Source organism: Micropterus dolomieu, linkage group LG23, assembly GCF_021292245.1.
Source record: "Micropterus dolomieu isolate WLL.071019.BEF.003 ecotype Adirondacks linkage group LG23, ASM2129224v1, whole genome shotgun sequence".
Lineage (NCBI taxonomy): Eukaryota > Metazoa > Chordata > Actinopteri > Centrarchiformes > Centrarchidae > Micropterus > Micropterus dolomieu.
In genome coordinates this window covers 23937953-23948157 of record NC_060172.1, presented here as the reverse complement: position 1 = coordinate 23948157, position 10205 = coordinate 23937953, and the positions used below count along the sequence as shown (strand labels likewise).

The 10205-nt window shown below is 39.9% G+C and overlaps 2 protein-coding genes across 3 annotated transcripts in view; both read right to left on the bottom strand.

Annotated features, from left to right (window-relative positions):
* LOC123963932 (putative protein TPRXL) overlaps positions 1-277 on the bottom strand; it is a 5184-nt gene extending 4907 nt beyond the window's left edge. Inside the window, exon 1 of the mRNA XM_046041054.1 lies at positions 267-277. Coding sequence (XP_045897010.1) covers positions 267-275 — 9 coding nt within the window. The 5' untranslated portion in view covers positions 276-277. The remainder of the gene's footprint in view (positions 1-266) is intronic.
* Positions 278-5710: 5433 nt separating this feature from the next.
* ltbp3 (latent transforming growth factor beta binding protein 3) overlaps positions 5711-10205 on the bottom strand; it is a 37252-nt gene continuing 32757 nt past the window's right edge. The window contains exons 25-29 of one of the 2 annotated variants that reach the window (XM_046040533.1): positions 8946-9074; positions 7242-7403; positions 7054-7143; positions 6790-6918; positions 5711-6682 (exon numbers count right to left, since the gene is read on the bottom strand). In XM_046040533.1, coding sequence (XP_045896489.1) covers positions 6531-6682; positions 6790-6918; positions 7054-7143; positions 7242-7403; positions 8946-9074 — 662 coding nt within the window. In that variant the 3' untranslated portion in view covers positions 5711-6530. The remainder of the gene's footprint in view (positions 6683-6789; positions 6919-7053; positions 7144-7241; positions 7404-8945; positions 9075-10205) is intronic. The other variant, XM_046040534.1, reaches the window with a different exon arrangement.

Sequence of the window (10205 nt, the reverse complement as noted above, 5' to 3'; positions counted from 1 at the left end):
TTATTTTTGCGTATTGTAGGCTATTAATAGCCTACTTGTTCAACCATTTAATTATTCTCGTTCAAACCTAGTGTTACTTATTATCTTAACACAGTAAAGCTTTGTCACACTTCTGTCAAAGTTGATTGATTTACCCTAAAAATCATTTAACATGCTTCATTTCACAGCATCATGTAAATGCATTGTACAATTGTAGGGTTTTTGACTGTCTCAATGTTAAAATACATAACAAAACAAGGTGGATATTTTAAAATGATAAATCTCACATCTTCCATGCTGAAAAAGCTTTGGTCTGTGGCAGTCGGTAGTCAGTTGATGTCAGGATGAAACAATTGTCGTCGATGAAGTTCGTCTTTTTCGAAAAACCGTCAATTGTAAATTTTGAAATTCAAAAAACACTGAATGAGTTTGTTTATGTTTAACTGAAGCTCCTGACTAAACATTCTAATCATGACGATGTTCTGTCACACACATCTCAGCATTGTTTCATACAGTAAAAGCTCTTTATGGGTACATGCGGGTTTTGTATACTACTTTTTAAAAATGAACTCAACCTAAATATACCATCTCTCTATTTCTCATAGTTTATGAATTCTGAAATAACTGTAAAAGCATTTTAGCTGGTTAATTTCTGCCTGAAATATTGTTTCTATATCTTTACTCATTTGAGGCTTTTTACTGGTGATATTAGTGCAATTTATAAAGGGATCTTTCCCATTAGGCCTACACCATTATTTTAGTAAACATTAAAGAGTAAATAATAACATATTCAGCCTACAGACAGAAAGACAGAAATGAAGGAAATCAGATTGATTTCTTATCAATCATTGCTAAAATTAAAAACTTTAATTTTATAGCAACAAATAAATATGATGTTAAGTAAAATGCCAAAGAGTTAGGTCATCATGATATCAAGAACATGTTGGAAATGAATAAAGTCAATAACAGCTGATTTTTTAAATTATCATTATTATTTTATTTTGTATTAACACACACAAACACAACTTTTGCTGTTTTATTTCCTTATCTAATTAAATGTATGAAATTAATTGTCCTTATGTAATTTGAATTTGTATTTGAATTTGTATTTGAATTTGTATCTGAATTTATCTTTGAATTTGTATTTGAATTTGTATTTGTAATTGAACAGCATTAACAGGGTGTGTAAAATAAAAACAGTAGTAGTATAAGAAATAAGAAATGAAAAATATTTAGGATGAAAATAAAATAACATTTGCTTGTTTGTGAGGGTGATTTCATATAACACCATTTGAAATAACTCCTATATATAGAAAAAAAATTATACAAAAAATTCACTGTACTTGGAAGTTGGAGTGACATTTTGATTGTGAAAATGTCACTGCTCCACCAGCACATGACCCTCCAGATCCAGGGGTCAACCACCACAAATTAATCCTCCACTTGTAGACAAAACGAAGTGCATAAAAATGCTTGCATGTCAGTATATTATGAACTTTGCAAATGGGTGGCACCACATGGGCACTCACTTATAGTCCTTAAAGAACACCTGGGCCTGCACATGGTGGCCTCTAACACAGACAGGACCAATAGAAAGACCCGACTGGCCTCATTGGCATCACAATACTGAAGAACAACCCACCCTATATATATATGTAAATATATATATATATATATATATATATATATATATATATATATATATAATGCAACTGACTTTGGTACAGGTGATCGTGGGTTCGATTCCTGGTCATCCAGGTGGACCCTTAGGCAAGGTCCTTAATGCTACTTCCTCAGACATTACTGAAACTGCAAATACAAGAGCCATACCGGCTCGGACGTCACCCGGGTTAACAAGGTCCGCGTCAGGAGCTGGGGAACCAGGGCAACCTGATGATAAATGGGCTACTGGAACAAAACATTCATGGACTAGAGCAGAAAATATGGATCTGATGCAATGCTACTAACAAGCAATCCCGGTGAGAGGGGTTATGTGCAGAGACTGTGGGATATATGGATGCTTCGAAACCCAACATCAACACTGACAAAGAAACAAATCCTAGGTCCGTCTAACATTCGCAAACGGCAACTCCTATCACAACTAGAGATTAATGAGGTACAACAAATATACTTCGGCAACTGAGAGCCAGGACGACAGGTCAGCGGGGAGATGTTATCATCATCCCCACACTCAGAGATTGGGTCACAAGCCCCAACAACAACAAGCCCTTACATCACAGAATCACTCAACATAAGGGCGACTGACCTATGATTGAAGATCATAACCAAGCTGGACCCAGAAGTACAACGACCAAGATTGCCCAGGATAAGTGACACAGTACCCTCTGAAAGTCTGCTAGAAGATGTGAATGCAGTACTACATACTATCCCTACTATATCCATAACTGAGACCAATGAGCTGATATACGCCACAGCAACAGTGATCCTAGAGATACTTGGCTATAAGATGAACACCACAAGCCACAAAGAGCATTACCCCTCATGGAGGAGAAGACTAGAGACCAAGATCAAGGCAACACGAAGATTGATTAGTCAGCTATCAGAGCTACAGAAAGGTACAAGGAAGGGGCTACCTAAGAAATACAACAAGCTGTCAATACCTGAGGCTCTGGAGACTGCCAAAAACAAAGACTTACTGCTCTAGCTACCCACCTAAAGAGATACAAGGCAGAAGCTGAAGCCAGGAGAATAAACCGGATGTTCTCCACTGAACCATCCAAAGTGTACTCTCAGTGGCAGGGTAATAACACAAAATCAGATCCACCCAGGGCTGAGACTGAACAGTACTGGAAGAATATGTGGAAGAAAGAGGCATCCCACAACACCAGTGCTCAGTGGCTAGTGGATCTAAGAACAGATCACAGCAATCTCCCAGAACAAGATCCAGTAACCATTACAACGGCAGATATCCAAGAAAGAGTGGATGGTATGAAGAGCTGGACAGCACCAGGCCCTGACATGATCCACACCTACTGGCTGAAGAAACTAACTGCACTCCATGAAGGCCTGGCAGCACAAATGAACCAACTGCTGATGGATGGGACCCCCCCAGAATGGTTAACCCAAGGACGGACAGTCCTGATCATGAAGGATCCCCAGAAGGGAACAATCCCATCCAACTACCGACCAATAACCTGCCTCTGCACAACATGGAAGCTCCTGTCAGGCATCATAGCGGCTAAGATGAGAAGGCACATGGCTCAATACATGGACAGGGCCCAGAAGGGAATGGGCAGGGAGCCAAGCACCAGCAACTGGTTGACAGAGCAGTCACTCGAGACTGCAAGACCAGGCAGACCAATCTGTGCACCGCCTGGATTGACTACAAGAAAGCCTACGACTCAATGCCACATACATGGATACTGGAATGCTTGGAAATGTACAAGATCAACAGGACACTAATAGCTTTCATCAAAAACTCACTGGGGCTGTGGAAAACAAGTCTGGAAGCCAACTCAAAGCCAATTGCACAAATCACCATCAAGTCCGGCATATACCAAGGTGATGCACTATCCCTGTTGCTGTTCTGCATAGGCCTGAAACCCTCAGCCAGATCATCACAAAGACTGGCTACGGATACTGATTCCAAAGTGGAACAACCATCAGTCACCTCCTCTACATGGATGACATCAATCTGAGACATCGACTCACTGATCCACACTACCAGGATCTACAGCAACGACACTGGAATGTCGTTCGGACTGGACAAGTGTGATCGCAGGGTATCAAAAAGAGGGAAAATGATCAGAACCAAGGGGATTGAACTACCAGAAGGCAAAATTGCAGATGTTCAGAAACCATGAGGAGGCAGCAAGGAAGTCCGCCACAGCCAAATACCTACAGAGAGTAAGGCAGGTCCTGAAAAGTCAGCTGAATGGGAAAAACAAGATCCGAGCTCCTCACAATGCATGGAGGGTTTTCACCCCAAATCCAGCACCCTGAGACTGTACACCAAGTGTAACGAGGGAGGCCGAGGGCTAGTGAGTGTCAAGACCACTGTCCAGGATGAAACAACAAAGATCCAGGAGTACATCAGGAAGATGGCCCCCAAAGATCAAGGGCAGCAGAAACCCAAGGGTGAGGATAAGGAAGACGAAGAACCTTCATGGAGAGACAAGTCGCTGCACGGCATGTACCACAGACAAATAGAAGAAGTGGCTGATATCAAGAAAGCCTACCAGTGGCTGGAAAAGGCTGGACTAAAGAACAGCACAGAAGCACTAATCATGGTGGTTCAAGAACAGGCACTCAGTACAAGATCAATAGAGGCAGGATGCCCCTGAGACAGTACAGCACATAACAGCAGGGTGTAAGATGCAGGCAGGAAGTGCGTACATGGAATGCCATAACCAGGTAGCTGGCATAGTGTACAGGAACATCTGCCATAAGTATGGGCTGGAAGTCCCAAGGTCAAAATGGAAGACACCTCCTAAGGTAGTTGAGAATAACTGAGCTAAGATCCTGTGGGACTTCAAGATCCAGACTGACAAACTGGTGATGGCTAACCAACCAGACATTGTGTTGATCGACAAACAGCAGAAGAAGGCTGCAGTGATAAATGTGGCAATCCCAAGCGACAGCAACATCAAGAACAAGGAACATGAGAAGCTTGAGAAATACCAAGGGCTGAAAGAAGAGCTAGAAAAGTCCCAGTGGTAATCGGAGCACTGGGGGCTGTGACCCCCAAACTGGGAGAGTGGCTACAGCAGATTCCAGGGAAAACATCAGAGGTCTTTATATATATATATATATATATATATATATATATAACTTTTAGACAAAGAGGCCACAAGATGGTACTGTTCTTCATTTATAATCTGTGAGCTATCTACGCTCACATATTCACCACTGTATTAGTATTTTGTTTTAAGTTGACATATTCCTCTTATGTAAACATGTTGAACTACAGCTTCTTATTGCTTTATTGTTCTTTTTTATGCAAGTCCCTCAGTTACTGTTTCATACAATCAGTTACAACTGTTATTCATTTGGCTGTTCTGTCTTTTTGATCAAGGCTGGGTAGAGAACTGCTCAATTAAACGCAAGTCAATCATTCATTATTCATCACATCAAAACACTTTCTGGGTTACACTTGCAATTAATCAGAATTAATTGGAAGGCAAATTTCATAGTTATTTTCAGGAAATTATGGATTCTGTGAGTTACCTGAAGCCACCTCTCTGGCAGAGAAAAGTAAAATGGACAGCGCAGAATAGAGTATATTAGCATACTATTGGGACTAGTTTGTCTGTCATGCGATAAATTAGTTAGTAAAATTTGGTCGTCAAAGACATCTTAGAGAATCTGTGGGCTCTAAGAGGATTACATCAACAACTTGGAAGCAGTCAGTAGCACAAACATCTCCAGGAAAATAACTATTTGCAGCACTGAAACAACACCACATTTCCATTTTAATACTAACATTTCTGTTTATGAACCCTAAAATAAAAACAAAACAAAGGGCTGCTTTATGCTGCAAAATGTGAAACCAAAATGTGTTAAATTCAATAAGTTTATGACTGTTGCAGATTTGTGCATTTAAGTAACAAGCAAAATAGTACAGAAGCAAACTTGATGGAAGACTTGTGGAGACCCTGCCATGTGCTGGGTTTATTTGCTTTCTAGGAGTGCTTGAAAATCAACACTGAATCATCCACAGTGCAGTCTCCCCATACTGTATGTGAAGTCTGAATGAAAAACAACTCCATAATTGGTCGACATCTTCTTTTTTAATTAAATTCTTCTTTTTTCAACAGCGTCTTTGGTTTTCTAAACACTTTGATGCAGCAATCATGACAACAGATGTTTTCCGGAACAAGCTACGTTTAGCAAATTCTTCTTTGCTAAGTGCATGACCTTTTTTCTTTTTTTAAGCTTAATAGTTCACTTAGGTGCACATGTCAAATTATACAAAAACTTCAGGTTTCTCATATTTTACATCAACAAATAAACGGGACCATTCTTACAAAAACTGTTGATCCATCGGACAAACTGTACAATAACACAAAATTAACAATGTGTGGTTTTAAAATACAATTCAGGTGATGTCAATTTAGAATTAAAAACTGGACTTAAATGGGAATGTAAAGTTCTCCTGGCATTCCTATAGTACACAACTATTGAATGGGCTGAAGGAATACCAGACAGATCTTTAAAACACATTTCCTTATTAAAAGAAAAGGGGGTTTTAGATCAGATGTTCAAATTAAGAATGAAAGATCAATGCGACAGAGAGATCGATAATGAGATCGAAACGTAATAACTAAAAAACAGTTAAACAATAATTACAAAAATCTTTAACAAACAAACAAACATATTCATTGTCTGTATTGATTATTTCTTTAAATGTGAAATGGGAAGTGAAAGAGGAGCTGACAATGATATGTTTTGTACATTTCATACGAGCCATTGTTATGATTTGGCTCCTGATGAGCACCCATGTTTTTGCGGTGCACACAGTCCCTGTGTGACGGCGTGTGCGGGCCTGTTGCATACTGTAGATGGGGCTTAAACAGAGTGACACACAGAGGTTACCGAGTTCTGCGACGGACACATATGTTTGCCCTGCGTGTGGCCATAAAGCCGTGTTTGCAGAAGCACTTGTATGAGCCAGCAGTGTTCACACAGCGAGCGTTCTTGCATGGACTGACACGACCTCCTGGTTCTGCGCACTCATCAATGTCTGAAAAAAAAAAAACACAAGATCTTATCAATGAGTGTAAGCTGTAAAAAAAAAGAAAGAAATTGGGTAAACAACAATGAAAGTATTTTTGTAAAACTAGTACAAACCTATACAGCGGGTACGGGAGTGGTCCAGCCTAAAGCCTGTGTTACATTCACACATCGTGCCTAGGTAGGAGCGGACACAGCGGCCATTTGCGCAGCTGCATTCATCTGAATCCTCCTCTGAACTGTCACCTTTTACAGACAAACAGGCCGGGGAAGAGAGGAAATATGGTACAGAAAGAGATTAGAAAATAACAGTAAGTTGGGGAAAATAGATGAGCGTGTATGACATATGATTGTATATTGAAAGATGGTCCACGGTTTTACCTGGGTTGTAGTTGGCGAAAGCTGCCAAGAAATCCTGCTCCCCATCAGACTCAGTCTCCAGATGCATCTCACAAAGACGACTGAACATCTCTGAACAAAAGGAATAAATGTTGTTTTAGCTCTAAAGAAAGTAAAACTAGTAGCTGGTAGTAGCCTTGAGAGGCCAGTCGGGTCTTCAGTTTGCTCACCTGAGTTTCTGGGTGGACAGGTGTTACACTCGGGCCCCCAGCCACGACCAAAGTGACAGCAGCACTCTGAGTAGGTCACCACCATGCCGTTCCTGGGCTCGCTGCAGATCAAGCCCTCGTCAACCTGCAGGAAACACACATCCTTGTGGGCTGCAGTGCGATCTGGGTAAAAGAAAGGAGGATAAAAAACAAACAATTGAAGATAAAGTGTAAGAAAATTCAGGCACTATCAGATTTAAATAAAGGTTCTTTCCATGTGTGTTACAGTAAATAGTTTATGTACAGGAAGCCACAATCAGCCCGTCCTGAGCTCTAAGATTAGTAAAACAGTCGTATGCCAGCCAGTGGAAGATGCCCACACACAAAAATTATACTGTATGCTAATTTGTAACTTTAAGCATAAATGTTATTTCAGGTGTATTCAGCATGTGAAGGGAGAAATTCAGATTTTTATAATAATAACGCTTCAAAATATATACAGCATTTGGCTTGGAGGAAAATCTTCATCAGTTCACATTGTTTGTAACACCCACAATCTACTTAAAGATGACAGATGTTGATCACATGTTAGAATATCTCAATAAATGTTGTTGAGTGCAAGTAAGTGCACAAAATGTACCCATCCATTTACTCTCTGTACACACTTATTATTAGGGGTAATGGTGATCACAAGGCTGTCCAAGCAGCCAAAGTGTAGAAATTAGTCCATCTCATAATACAGTGGGTACCTGCACAGCTTACTGTAGCAATAACACTTTTCAGCTTGCCTACTGTATGTCATACAGTTTTTTCCCCCACTGTAAGTCATAGATACAGCAAAAGAAAAATCTTATATTGTTTGTACAGTATGGAGATCTGATCATGAATCTAATATGCTCTAATGGATTAAACTATTTATTTACACTTTCAACTATTTAAATCTACAAACAAATGTTAAAGTTACCAAACTTCCAAAAAACAATGTCATATTAAATGATAGTGGCTACATGTGTTGCAGTGATGATAAAGATATGCTCAATTTACTTCCATTAAGCAAACAGCTTATTGTTACAGCTCCATTACTTATGGATCGGTACGCTTCCTTGTCTTCTATAATTGTGTAGATAGAGTTTAATAGTGTTTAAAGTCATGTTTTGTCTGCTTGTTCAAATGTGTCACACTTAAACAGTCCTATAGTATGTATTACAGATATTAAACCATCCATACTCAGGTGTAAAAAAAAAAGAAAAGGCTGTCCACTGGCATCGAAAACACTGAGTACAGTGAATCAAATATCTTACGTGAAAAATTATCACTAGTGAGCTCAGGTCATTCTCCACTAAATGATCAGTTTTCAAATGCTGAGTCTGTCTTTTCTCTACCGGAACAAATGAGTTTTATCCTCTATAATAACACAGACAAAAGAGACACAAATTGGTTTGGGAAAAATAGACATGCAGAGAAAATACTAAACGTAATCACTTTTTCTCACACTGAACATAATCTGATGTTGCTACCTACACAAAGTGGTATTTCTCCAAGAATGGGAAACTGTCTCTATAAAGTGCGTAGGAGGGGAAATAGTATTATATAAAGCCAGAACAGGCTAGATGGGACACAAATTTGGAGGAATTACAAAGAGGAACATGAGCGGCAGATGTCGACGTAAGCCAAAACTCATTTTGAACGGTCATGCTCAGGTGAGCTGACGCTGATTTTACCCACCGTCATAGACGCACTGTTTCAGCGCTGCACTGAAGGTGAGGGGAGGGTCGCAAAAACAGTGAAAGGAGCCGGGCGTGTTCTCACACCTCCCATTCTTACAGTACGAGGGGTCCTGGCACTCATTCACATCTGCAAAGGGCACCACAGACACTGGTTACAGTATGAACATCTGCTTGGGGCCAGCTCTTAGTCTGTAGGTAGTGGACATAATTAAAAAAAATGCTACATCATGAAATTCAGTACAATAATCCTGCAATAAATACTTCCTTTGTGAAGTTCGCTGTTTTTTCTGAGACTGTGTCAAAAATACATTGATTCAACTCTGTGCTGATTGTAGTGTGCAATGTTTTTGAATTGCACTTGATTACTGAGCCAACCTCCTTTGTTTACCAGTGCCAGCCAGCTTCAACAAGTTGCAGAGAGTTGAATCAACTCTGACACAATCTCAACAAAAACTGAACATTTTAAGATTCTGATGCTGCATTCATTGCAGTGATATTGTATTGGTTTGGATAACAGTGTACAGTGGGTATTTGTTATTGTGTCCACCCCCTGTATGTCCCGTTTGCTTTCTGTTTTACGTTTCTACCATAAATGTTGCATGCAAGGTTCTGCTTATGACAAAATTAGCTTTGGTCATGCATAATACTGCAGTTGGTCTCTAGTGAACATGCAACCTCACTGCAATATCTGCCAAAAGGCTGCAGGTTAAAACAGGAAGCTTGGTTCCAGCAACACGTCCAGGAATCTGCCGAGACATTTGTAGGCAGTTTGCAGAGAAAATGATACTGCCATGTAGGCCAGCTTGTACTGTGATGTGGGTGCAGCAAGTTTCTAATTTTACTTATTTCTTTTTTTTCTTGAAGCTTGACTGAAACCATAAGAATGAGGGCGCATTCAGAAGGCATGTTCTGTTCACGTTCATGTTCAGAATAGTGATCTCCCGGGTTTTGTACTGTACTCTGTAACAGTTTTGTAAATCCAACTGTTCAAAATCCAGTCCATGACAGGAAAAGCCATAATTATATCCATTCAACCCCTAAAACCTGCGACCCAACTTCAAATGTGATTAGATTGAATAATAATAGAAGGTTCGTAGATGATTAATGTCCACAGCATAAGTACAGAGGACTTTGTGATGAGTGCAGTTATTGTCAAGATAGACCAGACCAAATGCCTTCTCAGATTAATAGATCAATGGCATGTGTTCAGTTCAGTTCAACTTTATTGTCAGACTCGGGGTCCATTAGAAAAACACAC